The sequence below is a fragment of the Mustela nivalis genome (genome assembly GCF_964662115.1).
Source record: "Mustela nivalis genome assembly, chromosome: 1".
In the NCBI taxonomy this organism is placed as follows: domain Eukaryota; kingdom Metazoa; phylum Chordata; class Mammalia; order Carnivora; family Mustelidae; genus Mustela; species Mustela nivalis.
In genome coordinates, this window is record NC_139020.1 from 118321023 (window position 1) to 118347793 (window position 26771).

At 38.1% G+C, this 26771-nt stretch overlaps 1 protein-coding gene across 6 annotated transcripts in view; it reads right to left on the minus strand.

Moving 5' to 3' along the window:
• Nucleotides 1-5940: 5940 nt before the first annotated feature.
• SEC22A (SEC22 homolog A, vesicle trafficking protein) overlaps nt 5941-26771 on the minus strand; it is a 69007-nt gene continuing 48176 nt past the window's right edge. For 3 of the 6 annotated variants that reach the window (XM_082746559.1, XM_082746560.1, XM_082746563.1), the window contains exons 6-7: nt 18072-18137; nt 5941-8881 (exon numbers count right to left, since the gene is read on the minus strand). In XM_082746559.1, coding sequence (XP_082602685.1) covers nt 8681-8881; nt 18072-18137 — 267 coding nt within the window. In that variant the 3' untranslated portion in view covers nt 5941-8680. Of the gene's footprint in view, nt 8882-16458; nt 16587-18071; nt 18138-26771 lie in introns of those variants that run through there. The other 3 variants (XM_082746564.1, XM_082746561.1, XM_082746562.1) reach the window with 3 other exon arrangements.

Here is a 26771-nt window from a genome sequence, read left to right on the forward strand (position 1 = left end):
GACACCACTGATACATGTATCAGTGATACGCTTTAACATCCACTGACCGCAAAGGCCGTTAAAACCAAGACTGGACCTCAGCCAACATGGTGATGATTTGATTGTAGAGCGAGGTGAGCAACGTTTGTGGGAAGACATGGTGAAGCTTGGTGCACCAAGAAAGCTGGAGCTACGTACTCACCGGGTAGTCATGTTAATTTAACACTTTCAAAAATACAAATGCATTCACAGAACTTTTCCAAAAGTAAGCATCCCGAGTGGCATGTAGTCAAATGATGCCCAGAGCTGTGGTTTTTACATAATAAAAATTATTTTCCATAATGTTGCAACCTCGCCACGAGTTGCTGATTAGCAGAAAGTGAGCCTCTAGAGCTTGGAAAAGATGCTGAGCCCATATCATTACAGGCCAGGAAAGCATTTTTGGGCACGGCATGGCCAATACTCAGAAGTAGTGCTGAGCACATTCTTGCTGCCGCCTGAACACAAGTGCAGGGACACACACTGAAAACCCACAGCTTCTGAGCTTGCCTAAACCCAAATAATCGCTCACTGAAGACAATGAATGCTGTACACGTTGTCTCCCGAGAGAAGGGACAGTGTGTGCCATGTTGGCCATGAAAAGGCACCACTTAGCACAGGGATCAGGAGGAGAGTTGGAAGGGCCGGTGTTACCTGTGGGGATGGGGTAGGGGAGGGCACAACAGACCAGGGAATACCATGCCCCTCATACCCTGCCTTTGGATGAACTTCATCCAAAGTGTATAAAGAGCTTTCCCATACATGTTCTCACTTGTGCTTGCCCCCAGGCCCAGGAGACGGTGGGAGAGAGGACTGGCGCATTTCCTGGGCTGCTCTGATCTTCCAGGGCGAAAACTATCGCTCTAGCCCACAGCCATTTCTGTCCACTGTGCCCATCTGGCTGGGCACTGATGACCTTACAGGGACAGAGGGCCTGCCACTTCTCAAGGTTGACAACAGATGAGCTGAGGCCCTTTTACTGTAATACTATAGCTTTTCTTTGCCTTTCCGATTTTCGAAAAAGCCCTTCAGTGGGTGTTCCCCCCCCCACCCCCCGTCTTGGAACAAGAAATATGGTATTTGCTGTCCTCTTCTTGCCTCTTTCCTTCCCACCTGTAAGGGTCACTGCTTCTCACGATAGACACAAAAACAAAGCCAAGTCAGGCCATTGGAATGGCTGACCTCCAAGGCTCCTTTCTCCTCTGGCATTCTCAGATTCTAAATATTTGTGTGACCCTGTCCAATCTTCAAGCGCCAGACCCCAAGTATGACACGGACATAGACACAATCAAATCAGGATTTTAAGATTTTAAAGCCGAAGACAGACAAATGAGATGAAAAGCATCACACCAAGGGGGGTCTGTGGGAAGATCACCTTCAAACCAAAGTTGCCAAAGCCTTTGCTTGGACCTCCTCCGGATACGCCAGCAGCAGCAGCAGCAGCAGCAGCAGCAGCAGCAGCAGCAGCAGCAGCAGCAACAGTAGCCGAGCACCTCGGCGGAGTGGCCGGAGTCCTTTCCTACCAAGGGCTCTGCTCCATGCAGTGCAGAGGGTTAGGTGACCAGTCTCAGTTCACAGACCCAGCAGAAAGTCCAGCAGATGGGATGAAGGGGAAAGACAGTAAGGAGAAGGAAGAGGATTGTCTAGGGCTGAGGGTAAAGTAGGTACCCTGTTCCAACTGGCTTGCCAGCCCTAAACCTCACCCACCCGTCAGTTTCTAGTGAACGGAATGGAGCCACCCCATCATTGGCTGACTGCATCCGCATCCTCAAGGCCCGCTCCCTATTGCTGGTCTGTTAGGCTGGGGAATTAAAGAGTTCTCACTGGAGTCCATGAGGGGCCTCATCACTTTTTCTCCCCCTCAGCCAATTTCTAATTTAGACCTCCCTGAAATCTCTGGTTTGTCAGCATCTCTATTTTCCAAGTTTGCAAAATTTGCTTCTGTGCTCTGACTTTGTCAGTTAGCTGGAGTGGCACTTCTTGGCTCATGTGGGATTTTTGGGGGGGTGGGGGGGGGAGTTGCATTCTGCATCAGACTAATCTTTTAAAATCCATGTCACATTTTCACTTTTTAAGAGTGCCTTGAGCTTCACATCCCCAGCATCTATATGTTATTTCTGTATTGTGGGTTGGAGGCTGCTGGCTTCATTCTGTCACCCTTTGCTTCCTTATCAGAGCAGAGACCACACACACATGCACATTCAGGAAGGCCCTTACATGGTGGACACTAGGGCAGCCACCATTCAAGAGTACCCACTAGATCAGATCAAACAATGATGGTGCCACAGTGCTAGGGCCACAATAAACAAGTGAGGATCCCAGAGGCACCTTCCCCTTTTGACAGCACGCCAGCACCTGGGAGAATGTGGGGTCCTGGAGAGCACAGTCTGCCACTGCTGGACTGGGTGACACCAGACGACATAATCCTGCTCACTGACCTCAGATGGATTTTGTTACGCTCACAGAACCTGTACAGAAGCAAGCACAAGTCTCTACAAACCCTTCTCCTCTCTTTGAATGCACCCTCACGACCCTGCCCAGAAGTCTGCACCCAAGAGCTTGCCAGGGCAGATTTCAATAGGATCCTCACTTAGCGGGTGATCTCTGGAAAACTTTGTACAATGACTTATATTTAGAGGCATTTACAATGTAAGAGACTTATTACCTTGAAAGGAATAGTAACACTTAGACCATAATGCTGTGGCCCATGCTGTCCTAGCACTCACTGTGCCAGGCTCTAAGTACTCTGTGTTTGTTGACTCATTAAATGCTCTTGAAAACACTTTGCCCTGGGTACTATTATTATCCTGACTTTACAGGTGAGGAAATGGAGGCAGAGACGTTACATGGCTTGCTGAGGTCACCATGCCAGAACAAGTGAGAGCTAGGGAGTCTGACTCCAAATTCATAATCACTATTCAAAATTGCAAATAGTTCTATTTTTCATTTAGTATTTTCAAATACATCTGGGACCACTTACTGCAGACTTTCCATAATACTACTTTATATCAAAGAAGCAATTGATTCTGTCCTTCAATTAGAAAAAGTAAATGTTTGAGAGGTGCCTGGGTAGCTCAGTCAGTTAAGTGTCTGACTCTTGGTTTAGGCTGGGGTCATGGTCTTGGGAGTCATGGGACTGAGCCCTATGTTGGGCTCTGCACTCAGTGGGGAGTCTGCTTGGGATTCTCTCTTGCCTTTCTCCCCACCCCAGCTCATGCACTAAATAAATGATTCATAAAATAAATGGATCTTTAAAAAAATAAGAGAAAGCAAATGTTTGTAATAAATGAATCACTAGTGAAACTTTAACATTCTACATCAAGAATCATTAATTCATGAGTTAGTCCCACTACAAACAGCAGACTGTATTGCTTCTTGCCCTAAAATCAAAGGCTCACTTACATTTCACCATACCTCCTGCAGCCACGTCTTGATGTACCATTATAGGCACAGGAATTTTAGGAAATCATCTTCCTCAGTCTAGAATATCCACAGTGCAGGAGTTAGCACTGACCAATTTCTTATTTAAAAACTAATGTAGACTACTTATATATACATTCCAATATATATTCCTTATACACTTCAACATGTTGTCTAACTTAATATTACATGATGGTTAAGAACATGAGCTCTGGGTAAGTCTGATCTGGATTAAAATCTTGGTGCCACCACATGAGCTAGATTTTTTGACTTAGGTCAAGCCCCTTAACCCTTGTATCCCACTGCTGTGCTGTGGAATGAAGGAGAAAAGGGCCAATGGAACTGTGGGTGAGGTGGGGCAGAAAATACTGTTTGTTACCAAGGATGTAGCAGGAACAATTTGTAAGACTAGGCTATTGATTTCAGGAACTCCTTGAGAACTGTCTGTTTTCTTCTCGAATTTCCTACGGTCTCCAACTGTGCTAAGACTATTCATTATACACTGGCACTGCCAACGCAGAAGAAAACACATACACATGTGTCAATGGCAATCACTGTTCATGAGCAAGGTTGTTACTGGCCACATGACTTGAAATCACACAGTGCCTCCACACTGTGACTCCACCTGTGAAATAAAGTAATCTAGAAAGCTTGGCCACTCGGGGAAGAAGTTTCAATAGTGGCAGCCACAGGCACGGTTTCTCTTTGAAAAGCTTACTGTTCCCACAGGAAGCCACAATAACGTCAGCGTTCAGCAGCAGTCCCAGAGCACTAATGAAGATGATCGGACACCTCCAGCCCTAATCAACAGAACGACTTGAGTTACCTTCTCAGGCAACACAGCCTTTACACAAACTCATCCATCACGCTTGGAGCTGGAGGGACTTCTTTCATTAACTTTTAGGGAGCATATTACTAAAGCCAACTAGAACTGAAAATCAGGTTTGATTTTATTGCAGCATTTCCTTAGAGATGATAAAGCAGAAAAACACAAAGAAGGCTAGCCCGTAGACAAAGACAACAGCCCTGAGGAGTCACCTGTAATTGGTGGTAAGGCTGAGTGTTCAATTCGATCCGAGTGCTGGCTGCTTTCGAAGTACAGCCAATCCTTGAACAACACAGGTCTGAGCTGTGCATGGCCACTTACATGGGACCTTTCTACAATTAAAGTACTATAAATGCATTTTCTCTTAAGATTTTTTAAAATGAAAAAAAAAAAAAAGATTTTCTTAAAATGTTCTCTTATCTTCATACAAAATGTGTTAATTCACTATGTTATCAGTAAGGCTTCCAGTAAGCTGTAGGTATTACTAGTTAAGTAGTTATACATGGATTTTTGACTGCACAAGAAAGGGTTGGTGCCCCTAACCCCTGCACTTGATGTTTGAAGTCAACTGGAATTTATTCATCCTTTTACTACATACTCCAGATAGCTCTTTTAAACTGAACAAAAAATTTCTTAAAATAAATCTCTCACACACACACACACACACACACACACACACACACACACACACACGTTTCATTGTATCTCTTAGAAATCCAACAGCTCAGAGTGGGGTCCCCAGGTTACATAGTAAAACTTTTGGATTAAAGGCTAAGCAACTCCCTTTTAGGTTGGCAGCTAAGAAGCTGAAGCAAGAAGCACTTCTATGACCTAGAAGTTAAGGCTCATACGACAAATCTGTGGAGCCCTGACAAATCAAGTCTAATGAGATTCTAGATGTGGCTTAACAGGAATGGAGCCAGACAATTCTCCAGACTAGATTCCACTGTGAAAAAGACCACATTTAATACAAAATAAATGTGCTAATACAGGGACAGCACATTCACTTGATATAAATCATAAAATTACAAAATTAGGTAAAGATTCTCCATGTCTCCATTTGTCTCAAAGGGATTTTCAAGCCAATTTTAGCTTAGGATAAGAATTTTTCCTAATGGGAACAAAATCCTCTATTAACCACACCAAACATTCTTAAATGCATTCTGAAAGCTGTTACAAGCTGAGGATTTAAGGCACAATCACGATATGCAAATATCTAAAACAGTTGAGAGTTCTGTTCATTTTAGGATTTCACAGGAGCCCTAAGTGCCAACATTTTTTATCAGAATCCCTCAGGAAGAAGTCCCTGGCTTCTGAGGAAGTGGCGTACTATGACTTACAGACAGAGCTAGAGTAGTGCAAAACATGTTTCCCTTCTTCTAAGCCATGACCTCCAGGAAGTTCAAGAGTCAAGTTTTATACCTGATAACAGCATCATGTTCCCTCTTCCTTCATTTTCACTGATCTTGTTTTTCTCCCTTTCTGTTCATATTTTATTGCCATTGCTGTGTAAGTCTTACTTGGTATCATGCTTCAAGTTCTTTTGGGAAGGAGGCCAGGTATAAATACATTACAAAAACAGACAAAAAAAAAAAAAAAAAAAACCAACCAACCAACAAAAAAACCCCCAAAACCCCAAGCAAAAAAAAAAAAAAAAAAAAAAAAAAAAGGAATTATTTTTAGGATATAAAAGAGAGCATCTATGCCTTCACGGCATACCTTAATAAAAAAGCAGTATTTCAGAATTACCCTAATTTCAAGCCAATTTTAGCTTAGGATAAGAATTTACCACACCACGCCTGAGCTCATTAAGTCCCCAATTCCCTGATTTCACCAAGAGCAGACCTATTTCCCAAGTACCACCTTAGTTATTTATCATCATCAGTCCCCACTCTGGTGGGGAAGAGCCCCAAGGCTAAGGGATTAGAAGTTGTATGTGCTTAGCTCTGTGACCCTAGATAAGTCATTAACATTTGATTACCTTAGTTTCCTCCTTCATAACAAGAAGGCAAGTAATTCTCCTACACTACAAAACTCATTATAATTAGGTAAACAGAAACTTGTTCTTTAAAGTACAGTACAAACGGAAGATATTACTATCATACACATTAAAAGTCTAATGAGCTTAAGAACTTTACATTCATGGCAAAAATTTTTCATTCCAAATTCATAATAGTTTCTTTGGCAACATCACAGAGACAGAGAAGTTATATAAACACTCAGCAATGCAGACACCAAATAATGAAAGAAAGCATTTCTATACATAAACATTATTTATGCCTATTTTCATTTTTTTACATTAAGATGTAAACATCCCATTATCCAAAAGAGCAGTGAAAACAAAACAAAAACAAAAAACAAATTAAGCCTTTAAAGACAGCTGGTGAATTTTAAAATGTCTCTGCTGAATGCTCCAAACACCAAACACTATAATTCAATAATTCAATAAGAAGAACCAAACTGAACCAAACTGGTAAGCGAGCCATAAAGTGTCAATATATATAGTAAAATCGCAGAATGCTCCATCTTCTTGGTTAGCTGGCTATTTACAAGAGAACTCTTCTTGTTTGAACCATTAGTTCAGAAAAGGCTTTCTAAACTGAACTACTTCACTTTCCTGGCTCAGTAAAAAAGTACAAAATAACAAACATACATCAACTTGATTTTGCTGATTTAATATCATGTAGTATATCTTGGCATAGCTCTAGAATATACATAATTTCTGTGCAGTTTTGCTAGAGGCAGAAAACTGAAATGGAATTTCCTGTTTTAAATAAATCCCTGATATTACAAACTTATTGTCTTCCTTTTGCCTCATTCTCCTAAAAGGGGAGTGCAACAAAGACTTCTAGTTAAGCAAGGTTTTACAGTCGCAGATATACCTACATAATATGGGTTCAGGCAAACATGGTAGTTCAACAACTTTACCCCTCTGGACTATTCTGCTTAATAAATACACCCAGTAACATGAATTATACGTAACGGGTCCATTATTTTCTGGATATCAAATTTTAGTACCTTATATATATACTTTTATAATCTTTTCTTTAAAAAACAAAAGAAAATCATTAATGAAGGTACCTTCCAAAACCAGAGAGTTGGCAGATTTTGCTAGTGGAATCAAACTGTGCTTCCTATATTATTAATTCATAACTGCTTGAACGTTTATTATTATCAAAAAGCAAACAAATTCTCTAACATACTAGGTGCTGAACTCTTCGAAGCCACAAAATAGAAAGAGCTGCTGGGAGAAGTCACCTTCTGATTCTTAGCACATGTCACTGTTTCCAGAGAGCACGACCCACAACACTGGCAGCACACAAGGGGATTTTAGGCGGTATACAACACAGAAGTGAATAATGCAGAATCACAGTGAAAATGTCATTCCCTTTACAGTTTTAAAAACCCTTCTGATAATTCCACAGAGAGAGCCCCATTTTCATACTGGGTAAGATCTCTCTCACTGCAACAAAGAGCAGGCTTCAGAGATTCAGAGCCTTGGTGGTGGTGGTGGGGGGTGGCATTAGTATCTAGTTAGAATTTAATAACAGTTTTTGTTTTATTTTGTAGTTAACTCATGGTAAATTGATGCTGGTTTTTCTCTTGGAGTAGAGATTAGTTTGTCTTTAAACTATTTTAAGATTTAAAAGATAAATACTAAAAATAATAGTATATTTTAATACTCAAGTGATTGAAGTCTGGGGAATGATAGCTATAATAACAAATTCCATGTTTAAGAAGTGATTTCAAAAGAAACTACAGACATGGTCTAGGAAGGAAACATATGTTACTATGTTCTCAATACTTGTGATGTTCTAGAGATAAGCTCATAAGAAGCCTTTTCCTATATCAAGTGATTTCCAGAGTTAGGATTCAAGCAAAAAATATAAAAGGAAAAAAAAACCAATTCCACACCATCCTGGACTTCATAAACTCAGGGTACTGTAAGTGTGCAAATAATGTGATATTTAGCAAGTTGTTTTAAACACAAACTCCACGGCATGTTTTTATTTGGGCTATACTCATGCCTCACAAAGGCGAACCCAGACTGTAGAGTTCCCGCTTGGTCCTCAGAGCATGTACCACACACATTTTTTGATTGAACTCTTCAGAAGGGGTAAGGACCGCTGGCCAAGTCTCCAAATGGCTTCTGACTGTTCTTCCACGATCGTGGCCCTGGAGAGAGAAGCCTCCTCCTCCTCTGAATAATAATCCCACGACTAACATGAGGAGTTTGCCTAGCGGGTGCTGCACGCTCTCAGGCATGCCATGCGGACTTAAAACAAAAAGGATAGCTGGCGAGAAAGAAAGCAGAGCTCCTTGAGTGTGGTGAACAGTTTCTTCATCACAGTGGCAGTTAAGATACGCTCCCTCCTTTTCCCCCGGAGGCCAGGGCAGTATGTCTGAAGGATGGGGTCAGACATCGTAATCAGGAGCCTTGCTCTGGGCTTGCCTTAGCCAGATCTGCAGTGTAACAAACGCTCCCACAGTCACGTGAAAGAAAAGCTGCCACAGGTTGCGCAGTTCATAGAGATACATGTTGCACAGACAGATTAAACCAAAAGTCAAAAAAGATTTGACATTCCGCCAGCCGGTGTAGTAGACAAGTAAATAACACTGTTCAAAATATAAAATGAAAGATGATTAGGGTTACAAGAAAAGAAATAGATGCTTCTATTATAAAATTTTAACAGGCCACAGAGTAAAATGTAAGAGTGGAATAAGAGGATTTTTCACCTACAGATAAGATAACGTAACCTCTTTAAGACATTCAGCTATGAAAGCCTGCAGCTTGAAAGGAAAACAGATTTTTCCTTTTATGCTTGTCACTGTCAAAAGATACATTTTGTATCATATTTTAAAACAGAGTCGCAACTGGATGACTCCCTTGCAAAGAGGCTGAGCACATCACACATTCCTCCAAGGTGTCAGGCAACTATGAAACACTCAGGGCCTGAGGGGATTCCATCTCTCATTCTTAGCCCAGAAAAGTACAAAATACCTCAAACAAACCACAGCAAAACGGACTCTTACACAACCTGAATCTGCATATTAACGAAATCCACAAATATTTACTGCTCTCCCATTAAGCGCCAGGAACTAGTAAGGTAGAGCATCTGAGTGAACATTTGAGGTAGAATTCATTCAACAGATGTTTATTGAGGGCCAGCTAAGAGCTAATCATTGTTCTTTAGTTTCAAGTTATGAAATAAAGCCCTTGCTCACATCGAACTTAAATTCTAATGGAGGGAGAAAGATTATATATACAAAAGATCATATTATGTATATAAAATACCAAATAGTTATGTCTTAAAATAAAAGATGGAACAGGGGGACAGAGAATGTAATAACTGCTATTTTAGAAAACAGAATATAGAAATTACCCCTCATAAGCCCCAAATCGTGGCAGTCACCTTTTCCTGCTTTATTTTTCTCCACAAGATAAACACACTTTACAAATGTGCTTGTTTTGTCTGTCATATATATTCTTCCAATAGGATCTAAGCTTCATGAGAGGAGAGATTTTTGATTTGTTATCCAGTGGGCTCTTTATCCAGTGCCCAGAATAGTGCCTGGCACATAGTAAGTAAGTACTCAATAAAAATTTGTTGAATGAATTGTTTTCTAGACAATGCCTAAATTCACAATCTGTTAAATATAGGAATTATATGTGATTACAAAGTCTTAAGAAAGACGCAGAAATTGTGAAATTCTATCCAGGCATCAGGAGAGGAAGGACTTTAAGGTGTTTGCAACAATGCAGAAAGAATGTGGAAATGTTCTATTAAATCTTTTTATTTCTTTTTTTTTTAAAGATTTTATTTATTTATTTGACAGAGAGAAATCACAAGTAGTCGGAGAGGCAGGCAGAGAGAGAGAGAGAGGGAAGCAGGCTCCCTGCTGAGCAGAGAGCCCGATGCGGGACTCGATCCCAGGACCCTGAGATCATGACCTGAGCCGAAGGCAGCGGCTTAACCCACTGAGCCATCCAGGCGCCCCATAAATCTTTTTATTTCTTTAAAAAAATTTTTTTTTAAGATTTTATTTATTTATTTGACAGACAGAGATCACAAGTAGGCAGAAAGAGAGGAAGGGAGGCAGGCTCCCCATCCAGCAAAGAGCCCGACGTGGAGATCAATCCCAGGACCCTGGGATCATGACTGGAGCCAAAGGCAGAGGCTTTAACCCACTGAGCCACCCAGCCGCCCCAAATCTTTTTATTTCTTATACAAATTAGGACTTTGCTTACTTAAAAAGAAGACTACTATCCAAGCAAAATGAACTGTAAGTACTTATTTTATTTGAGTGGTTTTCACTGTGTAAAAAAAAAGTTGAAAAAGTAATTTTTCCTTTTGAAATAATTCTAGACCTAGGGAAGAGTTGTAAAAATCACAGTTCTTGTACATCATTCACCCTGCTCCCCCTAATGTTATCTTGTCGCATAACCACAGTATAATCATCAAACCACAAAATTGACATTGATAAAATACTGTAGACTAATCTACAGACTTTATTGGAATTTTGCCAGTTGTCCCATTAAGGCCCTTCTTCTGGTCCTGAATCCAATCCCGGATTGCCTCTTGCATTTAGCTGTCATATCTCTTCAAATCTGTTATAGCTCCTCAAGTCTCTTTTTCATGACCTTGACAGTCTAAAGAGTATCAATCAGTTATTTTGTAGAACATCCTTTAATTTTGGTTTGCCTGACATGGTCTCAAGACTGAAGTGAGGACATGCACTTTGGGCTAAAATACCACAGAGGTGATGCGCAGTATATCTTAAAATTGGTGGTGTTAACTTTGATCTCTTGGTAAGGTGGTGTCTGACAGGTTTCTCCACTGTGAAGTTACTATTTTTCCCTTTGTAGTTAGTAAGTTCTCTTGTGGGAGGAGAAATAAAGACATTCTCAGGTGAAAGACTAACAGAATTTGACACCTACAGAAGTACCCTAAAAGAATGGCTAAAGGAAAATACCTAAGCAGAAAGGAAACAATAAAAGAAGAAATCCTGGAACACTGAGAATGCAAAAAGAACAGTTAGCAAAATAACATAATAGTTTTCCTTCTCCTCTTGAGATTTCTAAATTGATGACTGAAGTAAACATTTGTAATACTGTCTGATGTGGTTCTAAATATAGGTAGAGGAAATATTTAAGGCAATTTTATTATAAACAGAGGGGGGCAAAGGGACATAAAAGGAAATACAATTTCTATGTTTCATTTGAACTAGTAAAATGACACCAAAAAATTGAAAAGTGTATAACGCAATACCTAGAGCATTTAAAAACCATACAAAGAGGGGAGAGGGATACATGGGTGGCTCAGTCTGTTAAGCGTTCCACTCTTGCTTTTGGCTCAGGTCATGATCTCAGGGTCATGAGATCAAGCCCACATCCTTGCTTGGGATTCTTTCTCCCTCTCCCTTTGCCCCTTCTCCCAATCCTGCATGCATGTGCATTTTCTCTAAAAAAAAAAAAAAAAAACACAAAACCAAAACAAACAAACAAAAAACTATGCTAGGAAATAAACTCAAAAACACTACAGATAAATCAAAATGGAGTTTTAGAAAATGTACGAGTAACCCATAGAAAGATAGGAAAAAGAAAACATAAAAATGAAAACCAGCAAACAAAAAATAAGATGGCAAACTTAAGCCCTAATGTATCGATTCTACAGTAAATGTAATGGCCTAAACACAATAATTAAAAAACAGAGACTGGCAGAGTGGATTAAAAACAGCTTTTAAATCTACCAGAAACTCACTTCAAATGATATAAGCAAGGTGAAAGTGAAAAGATGGAGAATATATTATGCAAACATTAATCAGAAGAAAGCAGAAATGGCTATATTAATATCAGATAAATATAAAAATATTTCCAAAAAAAGAGAAATGGCTAGAGAGGGTTATCATTATCTAGGATATTATATAATGATATATTATTATAAATGGATCAGTCCACCAAGAGGGCAATAATCCTAAATGTGAATGAACCAAACAACAGAGCTAAATGTGCAAAGCAAAATATGCAAAGCAAAAACTGATAAAACTGAAATAAGAAATATACCAAACCACAATTAGAGTTAAAAACTTCAATACTCTTCTTTCAACTGATAGAACTAGACAAAATCAACAAGGATACAGAAAAACTGAGACCCATCAACCATCGTGATCTAACTGACATTTATAGAGCACAAAATCAGCTACAGTAGAATATACATTCTGTTTAAGTGCTCATAGAATATATACCAAGACAGCCCATATTCTGAGCCACAGAATAAATTTCAACAAATTTAAAAGAACTGAAATCCCAGAGTGTTTTCCAACCACAATGGAATCAAACTAGATACCAATAATGGAAAGAAAACTGGTAAATTTCCAGACTCTTGGAAGCAAAACACAATTCCAAATAATCCATAATCCATAGGTCAAAGAGGAAACCACGAGTATGAAAATTTTTAAATACACTGATATAAATGAAAATAAAAATGCAACTTATCAGCCAATGGAAAGAGCCCAAATATCCACTGACTGATGACTGGATAAAGATGACATAGTGTGTGTTCGTGTGTGTGTGTATGTGTGTGTGTAAACTATTATATAAACATATATATAATGGAATATTAATCATCCATAAAAAAGAACGAAATCTTACCATTTACAACAACATGGATGGAGCCAGAAAGTACTATGCTAAGCAAAATAAGTCAGTTAGAGAAAGACAATCACCATATGATCTCACTCATATGTAGAATTTAAGAAAGAAAACAGAAGAAATGTGGAGGGGGGAAGAGAGGCAAATCAGGAAACAGACTCTTAATCACAGAGAACAAACTGAGGGCTGCTGGAAGGGAGGTGGGCAGAGGGATGGGTGAAGTAGGTGATGGGTATTAAGGAGGGCACTTGTGATGAGCACTGGGTGTTGTATTTAAGTGATGAATCACTAAATTCTACACCTGAAACTAATATTACACTATGTTAACTAACAGAAATTTAATAAAAACTTAAAAAATAAAAATTTTAATAAAAAGTAAGGTGAAGGGACACCTGGGTGGCTCAGTCAGTTAAGTAGCTGCATTTGGCTCAGGTCATGATCCCAGTGTCCTGGGATAGAATCCCACATCGGGCTCCTTGCTCCGTGGGGAGCATGCTTCTCCCTCTGCCTCTGCCTGCCACTCTGCCTGCCTGTATCTCTCTCCCTCACTCTAAGAAATAAATAAATAAAATATTTTTAAAAAAATAAGATGAAAAAATGCATCATATCAAAATCTATGGGACACATAATAAAATGCTCAAAGAGAGAAAGGTATATCACTAAAAGTATATATTACAAAAGAGAAAATTCTCAATAATCAAAGCTCCCATCTCAAGAACCTAGAAAAAGAAGAGCCAAATTAACCCAAAGCAAGCATGAAAAAGGAAATAATAAGGAGAAATCAATAAAACTGAATATACGAAAAAAAACACAAAACAAAGAGCAGGTTCTTTGAAAAGACTGATGAAATTAACAAGTAAGTCTGACCAGTATGAAGAATGAAATAGAGAATATCATTACAGATCATACAGACAGCAAAGAGATAGTAAGAGGATGCTACAATCAACTCTACACATGTAAAGTTGGTAAGATGAAATAGATCACTCCCTTATAAAATACAAACTATCATAATCATGAGAAAGAGAATTTGAATAAATGTGTAACTCTTAAGAAAATGGAACTTAATACAGATTATACAGTCACGGTAATCAATACTACGTGGTACTGGCAGAGAGACTGACACAGATCAATAAAACAGAATAGAAAACTCAGACTCTCACAAATATGTCCAACTGATAATTGACAAAGATGTAAAAGTAATTCAGGGGAGACAAAAAAGGCTTTTCAAAAAATGGAGCAATTGGCTATTCATCCACAAGCAAACAAAACACAACACAAAACCAAAAACACAAAAACAAACCCTCCAATCTAATCATCTAAGTCTCACATTTCATACAATCTTATACAAAATTTAATTAAAAATGGATCATGAACTTAAATGTAAAACATAAAACCAAAACTTTTAGAAGAAAACAAAGAATCTTCAGGGTCCAGGATTAGGCAAAGAGTATTAGACTTGAATCAATGGAATTATAATATTGGATGGTGACAGATGGTAGCTACATGGTGGTGAGCACAGCCTAGAGTATAAACTTGTGGAATCACTATGTTGTACACCTCAAACTAGTTAATACTATGTGTCAACTATACTTCAATTAAAAAAAAACGTTCTTAGACCTGATACCATAAATATTTTTCCATAAAAGAAAGAGCTGATAAAATGAACTTTATCAAAATTAAAAACTTTTGCTCTGCAAAAGACCTGGTTAAGAGGATGAAAAGACAAACTACTGACTGGAATAAGACACTTGCAAATTACATTTCTGACACAGGACTGATGGCTAGAACTCTCAAATCTGACAGTAAAAACCAAATGATCCAAGTAGAAAATAGGCAAAGACATGAAAAGATATTTCACCCAAGAGGACACATCGATAACAAATAAGTACCTGAAACAATGTTCAACATCATTAGCCAGTACAGAAATGCAAATTAAAATCAATATGAGGGATCACTACACATCTGTCAGAATGGCTAAAATAAAAAACAACAAATGCTGGAGAGGATGTGGAAAAATAGGATCACTCATAACAATGCTGATGTGAGTGATGTAAAATGTAAAAATATAAATGTAAAATGGAATGCCACTCTGGAGAACTGTGTCTGTCTCAATAAAACTAAGCATGCAACTACTCTAAGACCTAGCAATTGTACTCCTAAGCATTTATCTTAGAGAAATGAAGACTTATGTTCTCACAGACTCCTATACAGAATGTTTATAGCAGTTTTATTTATAATAGCCCCAAACTGGAAACCCAGATGTCCTTCAGTGGGTGAATAATTAAACAAACTGTGGTACATCCATACCCTGGAATACCATTCAGCAGCAAAAAGGAACAAACATTGATATATGCGACAACCCAGAAAATTCTCCAGAGAATTGTACTGAGCAAAGTACAATTGTACTGAGCAAAATTGTACTGAGCAAAATTGCCTTCATTAAGGCATACCTGAGCAAAATAACGCCAATCACTAAAGATTCATACTATATATGGTTCCCTTTATATAACATTACTTAAAATGAGGAAATTATAGAAATGGAGAACACATTAGTGGTTGCCAGAGATGAAGGGGCAGGAGAGAAGTGGATGTGGCTCTAAAAGGGCAACCAAAGGGGTGCTTGTGGTGATATGAATGCTCTGTATCTGCCCACACTGACATCAACATCCTCGCTGAGATAATGTATCATAGTCGTACAAGATGGTACTACTGGGGGAAACTCAGGTAAAGGATATATCTCTCTCACAGCTATTACAATTAAATCAAATAAAAAGTTTAATAGGAAAAACAACTTTATACTCATGTACATATGTGCAACTTACTTTATAGAAAACTAATATACACACTATGCACATACACATACAAAAGAGAATGGGATATAGAAAGTGTTTCAGAATGTTAGTAATTTGGTGGTTCTAAGTGTACTAGTCTTTCAACTTTTCTGGAAGTCTGAGAGTTTTCAAAATAAAGCACTGAGAGGAAAAAAGAAAAGTTTCTGGTTTCTACATCTTTTGATTTCCTCTTTCAAATGTTCCATAGCAAGATTATTCCTATCTGGCTGAGTTCTGTGGGTCCATAAGTACCCCCAGCCTGGAGAAAAAGCCAAGAAACTACGTAGTTATAGCTTTTGAGGTCTGATCTAAAGGGGATTAAAAAACATCCTCACAACTGGAGATGGAGCATGTTATAGGATAAAATATAATCACGCAAGTTTTACTGTGGAAAAAAACAGCGTTATTATCACTCTGCTCAGCATATTTGGGAAGTGTGCAGTTTCATGCCTGTCAAAAAGAAAACTGGCTTTCTGCTATTCTTTCTTAAAGCACGAATCCATTTAACTTCTCTCAAGTAAAAGAACACCTGGGTGACAGTCTCCTCTGAGAACGATTTTCAGCTGTTCCAGGTAATGTAACAGGGATGTGCCTTTTAGAGAGCCTCTCTAAAGGCAACAGCAGGACTCTGGAGTCGTGCAGACTGGGGTTGGAGGCAATGATGATAAGACCTGGCTAGCCCTCAGTGAAAAATGACAGTGAACACAAGATTAGCATGGGACTTTCTGTAGGATTTAATGGGTACAAGGAATATAAAGAACTTGGCACACAGTAAGAACTCAATACATTTTGCTATTATTAGTAGTATTTAAAAATATAAACAATGAATCGTGGAACACTGAAAAAATAAAATTAAAAAATTTCATTAAGTCTCTTTGATAAGAAGTAATTTTTAAAAATATAAATTAATGAATGAATAAAATTATTTCATTAAGGCAAAACAGCCAAAAGTATATTTTACAAGAATTACTCGTTAAATTATTTTAAAGTTAACATTTACCTAACATCGCTTTAGAATCATATGAAATAATGCATATGTAATAAAATTTTAACTGAATAACCTTATAGAAATTATACAAATATAGGAATTTTGCTTACAGACAGCATAATATAGTGGAATGAATACAATATTTAAAATCAGAAGACCCAGAGTTAAGTCCTGACTCTACCACTTACTGGGCTATATGATTTCTGGATAGTACCCAAACTACCTCAAATTTCTCATTTTTAAAAATGAGATAATATCCTCTGTGTGACAGAATTGTAGACATTAAAGTTTTTAAAAAATCTACACAAGAATATTTCATAAAATTAAAGCATTTGTGACATTAACAAATACAAGTTTTCACATTTCCTGCATGAAATGTCATTCATTGTAGTTCAATCTGTCAAACTGTATAGAAAATTTCTAAATACAAATGATTAAGAAAAACTAGGGGCTTTAAAAAAACATGAAACTAAAATCTTTAATCTATCTTTACATAAAGTCAAATGTATATATTCAAAGTATTTCACTAGAGACTTCTGAGTTGTAGGTAGCCCTATGTTTGCAGTCCTCAATCTTTCTAACATTCTTCCTATGCAAGCCAGAGAAATGTGTTACTTATAAGTTAGGTCAAAAGGTCTTGCCTGCTGTACCACATTTTAGCAAAGACATTCCTCAGCTTGAGTGACTGGCATGGTCACCTCTCCCTTTCCTACAAATCTGTGCTTCCTCTCTTCTCAGGAATGCCAGTACCCATTTTCCTATCACCAGGTGCAAGCCTCCTGGCTCTGTAAGTCTAGGTCCTAGGAGTCTTCCTCCTCAGTGTCATTCCCTCACCCCTGATCCCTACTGCCATTATCAGAGTTCACTCTCTCACCGCCTCCTGCCATAAGTAATGGAATCGCCTCCCAACTAATTTCCTTTCTTCCAATTTCTCTGCTCTGGCAATCCACCCCATTCCTCACTATTAAATTAAATATCCTAAAATCCGCTTTGGCTGTTTCCTGTTCAGACTTGCCCAAAAGTACAAAATCCTCATGCTCAAGTATAAGCAGAGCCCTGAGGCTCAATAATCCATCACCAAAAAATCTAGAAGTAGCCTTTACCGCCACAGGCAGATGACATACTGCCACTGAAACCTAACACAGAAGAGTGTTAACATTAAGGACACTGGGATCCAGGTCCATTCAAAATGGAGATGTAGATCATAAAGTTAACAGAGGCTCTAAAGTGAGGTAAAGAACTCAGACATTTTATTTATTTAAAGTGTACAAATAAGACAATACCTAAAACAAACAATAATAGGAAAGTGTTTCTCAAAAGTTGGAGAGAACCTACCTGGTAAAGGCAGGCTGCTGTTCCAAGGAAAAATGCAACAATGTAATTAAAATCTTCACCATCACTCTGCAAAAACAAAATTAAAAATTACTTTTTTCCTGGTGGAAGCCCATTTCCAAAAACAATCCATCAGGATAGGATACAGCAATGTTTAAGCACAAATGGTTCAAATCTTCATCAAAACATGGTATGTAAAAATTCTCAAGAGTCCTGAAAGTTCCAAGGAGTGTGAGGTACAGAAAGACTACCAGTGTTCATTTATGTTTAGACCCATCAATTTCACCTTACCCATGTGTGCAAGATGAAATGAAATGAAATCACTTTTGTCAAGGAGTTTTAAAATGGTGCTAGAGGCCATTAAGGAGATGGACCTTTATGTACATCCTCACCAGATGAAGCTATGAACTTTATCTGGGCCAAACTACAAATATTCCAAAGACTGCAATTGCTGTAGTAAGAGAATTTGCTTAGGGACAACCTTAGCAGCCAATTCTATTCAGCCAAGATTGGTGTTCTGCTGCCAACATCAAACAAAATTCGTTGTAAATAACACATACAAACATTCCTTTTTGTCTTAAGCTCTTGACTTTTTGTAACCTAAAGGGACACAATCTGGGTTGTTACCAAATCTGTGCTCTTCAAGCTGCAATTCTGAGACCCCAAATAATTGCTCTTATTTTCTTTCAGCTCTACCTCTTTTCTTAGTCAACCCAAGAAAAGATGAAAGCCAATGGGAAAGTTTCCACATAAGGTAAAAAAAACCTCTCTTCTCTACTGAAAACAAAAAACAAAAACAACAACAAAAAAAACCCATAAAACATACAACACCCCAGTGGCCTACAAGTCCATCCCACTCACTAGGATTACTACTTGACTCAAATAGATATTGACAAACCTTACTATCAGGTAAGCACATCACTGAAATGTCCAATAAAGTAATTTGACATGATTAAAAAAAAAATGAAAAGTTACTGTCCACTAGAGTGTGCTAAATCCCAATGAGAACAGCCACACATGCTGTGTGAGAAAAACAGCCACCTAGAAGATACATCACACACAGAGTGTTTTTCAAACTGATGCAAAACTAAGAGAAAACCCAAGTGTTTTTCTATTCTCTTTTGAGTCCTCTTAAATATTAAATTTCTTTCAGTGTTTTTATAAAGTGAAACATAAATCCCAGACAGGAGCCTTACATTTGGCCCTTATTTTAGAAAAAGTACCTTTAAACAACGAAAATTTTCACAAAATATGGGAGTGTCTCTCATGCCCATGTCTTCATGAAAAAATACACAGAGAAAACTCCTTTCCCACTTGCTACTGGGCAACAGAACTGACCATAAAGCAGAAGGAGAGTTGCTTATCTTAGTGAGATGATCTTAAAATAGGAACCATTAATCTGTCTGGGATGCTTAGGCCTGTTCCACCTCAGAGCCAAGGAAGGTCATGAAACATTTCTTTTTTTTTTTTTTTTTTAAGATTTAATTTATTTATTTGACAGAAAAAGATCACAAGTAAGCAGAGAGAGGAGGAAGCAGGGTCCCTGCCAAGTAGAGAGCCCAGTACAGGGTTTGATCCCAGGACCCTGAGACCCAAGCCAAAGGCAGAGGCTTTAACCCACTGAGCCACCCAGGCGCCCGGGTTATGAAACATTTCTGACTTTAATAATTATAAGACTAAATCCTGCTTGCTTTTTCTTAGTCCTTTATTTTTTTTTAAAGATTTTATTTATTTATTTGACAGACAGAGATCACAAGTAGGCAGAGAGGCAGGCAGAGAGAGAGGAGGAAGCAGGCTCCCTGCTGAGCAGAGAGCCCGATGTGGGGCTCGATCCCAGGACCCTGGGATCATGACCTGTGTAGAAGGCAGAGGCTTTAACCCACTGAGCCATCCAGGTGCCCCCAAAAAATGGAGTCATACTTTTATATACTGCTTTTTAGTACTATATATTCTATCATAAATACTTTCTCAAGATAATGAGTATTTCTCAACTACATGATTTGTAGCGATTATACAACCTTTCATTGGGGGGCTATACCACTGATTTAATTACCCCATAATTGGATATTATTTTTTCCCTTGATTTACAATATCACTTTATGACTCTCTTAATTGCCTTTGGAACACTCAATGGCATGTTTGTGGAGTCAGTCAGACCTGGGTTCAAATCTTTACTTACTATCTGTATAGTATTGGACTATTTAACTTCAATTTCCTTTTTAAAAAAATATAAAAGTTGTACAAATTAAATAACACTTGCAAACAGAGAACAGTAACTGGCACACAGTAAATACTCAAAATCATTCACCAACTCCTCTCTCCTTGAGGCTACCATCTGCATCATTTATCGAATAATTAGATTACCTTCTAAGTATACTGGTCTTAGCCTCAAGTAGACTCCGACCTGTCTTTTTTTTAATTGAGGTATAACCGACATACCACATTATATCAGTTTCAGGTGCACACACCATAACAATTCTTTATTTGTGTATGTTGCAAAATGATCACAATAAATCTAGTTATCATCTGTCACTGTACAAAGTTAGAAACTTTTTCTTGTGATGAGAACTTAAGTTCTCTTATCTCCTTTCAATATACAATGCAATATTACTGACTATAGTCACCATGTTGATGTTACATCCCCATAACTTATTTAGTTTATAACTGGAAGTCTGTACCCTTTAACCCCCCCTTCACCCATTTTGTCCATCCCCCTAACCTTCCTTCAAGGCAGAAAATCAATCTTACTACTTGCATCAAACTGCATATAGCAGGAATTCAATAAATGCATGCCAGGTTGAGCTGAGCTTAAAAAAATCTATTTCTACTTGCCAAAGATTGTCTATGTATTTTCCATTCAATAAATATTAATTAAACACCTACAGGCCAGGTCTTATATTACTAGACCTAGAACAGAAGACAACTAAATCCATATGAACTCAAGGAGCTTACTTTCTGATTAAGGAGGCAGATACATTAGCCAACAATTCCCACTTAAAGTGGTAACTGATGGGACAGGTGTGTGTACAGAGTATAAAAGGAGACTACTGGAGACACATCTAAACATGCATGGAGAAACAAAAAGTCAAGGAAGTAAAGCTTAATCTGGGTCTTGAAGAATGATCTAGTAGAAAGGTAGACAAAGTAGGGAGAGAATTGCAGGCTAAGGGAATAGCACATATGGTTTCAAAGAGGGAAGAGCCTAGGATGACTCCAGCCTTCTTTTTTTTTTAAAGATTTTTAAAATTTATTTGACAGACAGAGATCACAAGTAAGCAGAGAGGCAGGCAGAGAGAGAGAGGAGGAAGCAGGCTCCCTGCTGAGCAGAGAGCCCGATGCAGGGCTCGATCACAGAACCCTGGGATCATGACCTGAGCCGAAGGCAGAGGCTTTAACCCACTGAGCCACCCAGGCGCCCTCAGCCTTCTTTTAAGGCAACATTTGAATTATAGCATGCACTAAGTTGGGAATATAGGAGGAAGAGTAGGTTTGAGAGCAAAAAAACTGAGTTCATTTTGGACATGTGATTTGGGAGGGGCCAATGTGACATCCAAATAATTATATTTCATAGATTTAAGTCAGCTTCAGGAAAGAGTTGGCTCTAGAGATCCTACTTCAGTCATCTATTTAAACAGTTGTCAAGTGAAGGCCTAGGACAATCAAATGTAAGTCTTAATTCTTGATTGGCTCCTAGAATGGAGAGAGAGAGAAAAAACTATAAAGGATATTTAGTCAACTGTAGAAATTTGAATATGAATTTTATATTAGATAATACCGCATTGATCTTAAAAACCTTTGGTGTAATAAAGGTATTGTGATTATGCAGGAGAATTCCTAGTCCTTAAGGCATACATACTGAAAAACTTTCAAATAAACTGTCATGATACCTACAATTTTATTTTCACATGATTCAGGAAAGAAAGAAAGAAAAAGTGTAAGTAGGTATACAGGTGGGTGCTAATTGCATTGTTTTTTAAATCTTTCTGTAAGTTTGAATTCTTCTAAAACAAGAGGCAGTAGGAGGAAAGAGGAATACAAAAAATTTTTTAACACTATGCTACCATTAAAATGAATGTAATAGATCTCTATACACTGATATAAAATGACCTCCTATATAGTGTTAGGTGGAAAAGATGCAAATAAGCATGGAGTATACTGCCATTTATACAGAAACACTCTGAAAACAATTATATAAGTAAATATATAAATTCATATGTACTAGCATACATACATTCTGTCTCTAGAAGTATAACCCAGTGGTTGATTCTAGGAAAGAGAAATGGGAAAAGAATGACTTATTGTGACATCAGGCTTTGGAATTATAGGCTTGGAAACTGTAGGCACATGTACATTTTACTGTGTGAGGATGTGTGGGTATGTGCACAAATTAACGTCTTTTTAAAAAGCCATCATGAAAATACCCAAAGAGAAGGTGAAAGTTAAGAAGAATATTAAATGGTTCAGTTGGTTGAGCGACTGCTTTCAGCTCAGGTCATGATCCTGGAGTCCCGGGATCGAGTCCCACATCGGGCTCCCAGCTCCATGGGGAGTCTGCTTCTCTCTCTGACCTTCTCCTCGCTCATACTCTCTTTCACTCTCTCTCAAATAAATAAATAAAATATTAAAAAAAAAAGAAGAAGAATATTAAAGCCAAGGGCAGAACATTGGAGAATGCCACTATTTAAAGCACAGGTGAAGGAAGGAAGTTTACCAAATAACTGAGGAACAGGAAGACAATGAAAAAAGATACAATAGGAGAAAATGGTTTCATGAAAATGAAGGGATAAGAGAATGTCAAGAAGAACAATGTAGCAAACCATTAATAGTGATTTATCTGCTTCTAAGTTTTTGAAAATAAATACTATTTCTGAAATTAAATAGAGTTACTTTTCAAAGGAAAACCTGAATAGTATGTAAGGTGAGGCAGAGAGGCCACAGAAGACAAGGCCTCAAGAGTGGCTGCAGCATTTGGCAACTGGAAGGATTCTAGAGAGCTTAATGGCCAGTATTTGAAAGAATTAAGGACAGAAAAGAGATCACAAGAGACTAAGAGAATAGAGGGAAGGGAGTGGAAACAACAAACACAGTTTATCCTTTCAAAAACAAGAAGGGTCTCTTCATCAAGAAGTTTGTTTATTTTTAAAGGCCGGCAAGCTAGGGCATGTTTATGAGCTAAGAGCGTCCTCTCCAGTAGAGAGGAAAACGAAATGCACGGGAGGGAACAGCTAGTAGTCGAGGGAAGGTGGGACAGAGGCTCAGAGTGGGACAGAAGTGTGTGTATGTGGGGAAAGACAACAGAGGGTTGAAGGCAAGAGCAAAGTGGGGCAGATGTAAGGAGTTCAAATAAAAAAAATTTTTAAATGTCACTTTCACCTTTAGGGGAATGCTAGGATACCAATACACTGCTTTGAAAACTAACAGAGGAAAAGAGTATTTTTTTTTTTTTTTGAAGCTGAGGATGAAGAGATAAACAGAGGCGTTATATAACAGTCACACAATGTTTTCAGATGATACCATTGAACTGTTTGTAATAATTGGGAAATATTCCCTTTTTAATCTTAAGTAAAAAAAAGGGCACAAACTTATATAATGGATATGGTATTATACAAGTCTATGTATATATGTATATGTTTGTATGTATGTGCATATGTATATAAATACAGAGAAAATTTGGAGATGATTTTATCTTTATACTCTTTCCCCCTCTATTCTTTAACAATGAGCACAGAATCAGGAAAAATACTTTTAGTTCTTTTGAAAGCCAGTAAGTAAGCACTGCATCTTGGCATAGATATTATGCCACTAAGTAAGGCAAAAACTTCTGTTGAGCTTTAATAGGCAGAAAACAATCTATGGGAAATAACTCAAGGAATAAAAGTTGATTATTTCCTGCTTTGTAGTAGCCATTAGAAAGAATTTCGGAGAGAGTCTTAGAATGCTAGTACTGAAGTGGTCCTTGAGCCTCTTCAAAATCTGCATCTTGAAGAACAAGAAAATGAGATCCAAGAAGGTAAAATAACCCATTCAAGGTCACTGGTTACTGGCAGATGTGACCAGGTAGACTGAATTCCAGGCCAGCATTTCTACTGCTGTATCAGAATCCTCAGTTTTTTCCTAATGCACCACATGCAAATTATTTCTAGGTTGGTACCAGCTTAATTAATATCATTGTCTCAAGGTTGATCATTAAAGGAACACAAGCAATATAAACCTAGTGTGATAAAAGCTTATATATTCACAAGATGCCAATTCACAATAAACTTATCAACATCTCTAAACTCAGAACAAAGTTAGGAAATGGGTGAAAATAATCTAATTTACACATTACTTGAACACCAAATCAAATTTACCAGTTTATTTATTTATTTATTTTAATTTTATTTATTTGACAGAGAGAGAGAGATCACAAGTAGGCAGAGAGGCAGGCAGAGAGAGAGGAGGATATGGGCTCCCTGCTGAGCAGAGAACCCGATGCAGGCCTCCATCCAGGACCCTGGGACCATGACCTGAGCTGAAGGCTTTAACCCACTAAGCCACCCAGGTGCCCTCAAATTTACCAGTTTAAAATAAAACTGTACTCATTCTACACCTCTCCAGTTTGAACTTACATTCCAAAGAAATGTTTCAGTGCTATATTTTTAAATAAATTCCTTATTATCATAAAAGGCAGTTATTAATTTAGAAGAAACATACACACTGAATCTTCAAACAATGTTAACAACATAGGAATGTTGATTCACGTGGGTTCTCAAATTGAAATGCGCCTCAGGCACCAACTTACATACTAGCAGATAAATGTGGCAATCATTTTCCGCATTCAGAGAGAGGAGTTAAAATTCACAGCCTTAAGAAGGTAAATTTTAATATCAATGTACTGCTCACACTCAGGAAATAGAATACATATTTTCAGCTAGATCTAAAAATATCCCCAAATAAATACTTGGCTCTTCAATCAAGTATTAAAGAAATGCTGAGGCGACTTACTCTGTGTATGCCTTCCTGCCTCCTCTATGACCACCATGATTTCAGTAACTCCCCCACAGTCAACCTCAAAACAAGTAAGTTTAAGTCCCATGTCCTGGAATTTGCACTTGAGTCTACATACCACACCATCTCAAAAAGATCTTTTACTCACCAAAAATTATCTACAATGACTCTAGGGATTATTTCTAACACAAAATACATGATGAACCACAGAGAAGGCTGAGAGTATGTCTTAAATTCAGTGGCTCTAGTGACATTAAAAAGGACCCTTTTGATCGAGCCCCACATCAGGCTCTCTGCTCAGTGGAGAGCCTGCTTCCTCCTCTCTGCCTGCCTCTCTCCCTACTCGTGATCTCTGTCAAATAAAACAAATAAAATCTTTTTTTTTTTTTTAAAGATTTTATTTATTTACTTGACAGAGAGAGATCACAAGTAGGCAGAGAGGCAGGCAGAGAGAGAGAGGAGGAAGCAGACTCCCTGCTGAGCAGAGAGCCCGATGCGGGGACTCGATCCCAGGACCCTGAGATCATGACCTGAGCCGAAGGCAGTGGCTTAACCCACTGAGCCACCCAGGCGCCCCAAAACAAATAAAATCTTAAAAAAAAAAAAAAAAAAGAGGATCCTTTTATCCAATACAAGTCATGAATAATAATAAAATAGACTCCAATGAGGGAAAATGAAAAGCAAGAGACCTCAGGCCCCCAATTCTGTATGTGTTTTTAAGTTAACTTGGGATGAAAGGATGTACTTGTTGAAGTTAACATAGTTTGTACCCCTAATCCTACTCTGGTTAACCTCTAAATTTATCACAGTGCCCTCTGCAATCTAGCATTCCTTTCTCTCCTTCTCTTTGCCTACTGTCCATTCCATCCTTTAGGACACAGAATCCTTAGAAGGTAGAGATTTCCAATTCTACACTGCTCCTTCATTATTCTTCTAACAAGACATGGAAAAGTATTGCCAAGCACCAGTCATTTACCAAAACATTTTCCTCTATACTGATATAAAATCCCCAATAATTCAAATAATATGAATCTCTACTTTTAGTCCAATGAATTTCCAAAAAGCAATGATTCTCATTCAGATGAGATCAGAATTTGCTAGAAAATCTTAAACTACCTATGAGTGACAAACTACCTGTAGACAATATTCCCCCAAACTTTGTATTCTGTTTCCTCATTCCCTTCTCTGAGCATCCCTGTTTTAGAAACCTCAATTATTGATGAGTGTATGTGGAATATGTCAGATGCCTATGACAGAACAAAAATTTAAAACAACCCTAAAGGAACCAAGTAACCAGGTGTCCACAGTTTCCAGTCAGCTAAAAATCCCATATGGACCAATTTACAGTTCCTTGGATCAGATGAGAAGGAAACACTGTTGGAATAAATTTAGTCTAGGACAACAGTGAAAAAAAGAGAATTCTGTATCAAGCATTAGAAAGACAGATCTCAAAGATACAAGCATCCATTGAGTTCCCAAATGATAAATGACCTATGAATAGAAAAGCCCCTTTTTCCCTACTTGTAATTCACCCCATGTGTCCTTCACACTCTAGCACCACAGTTTTAAGGAACCATTTAAAACAATCAAAAAACCTTGAAGCTTCTAGGGAAACTGTGGACTCTAAGACATTGGCAGTAAGAAACTATAAAAACTCAGGAAAATTGCTCAGGCTCCCTTTAACCCCCACAAAAATATTTACCTTTACTCTACTCA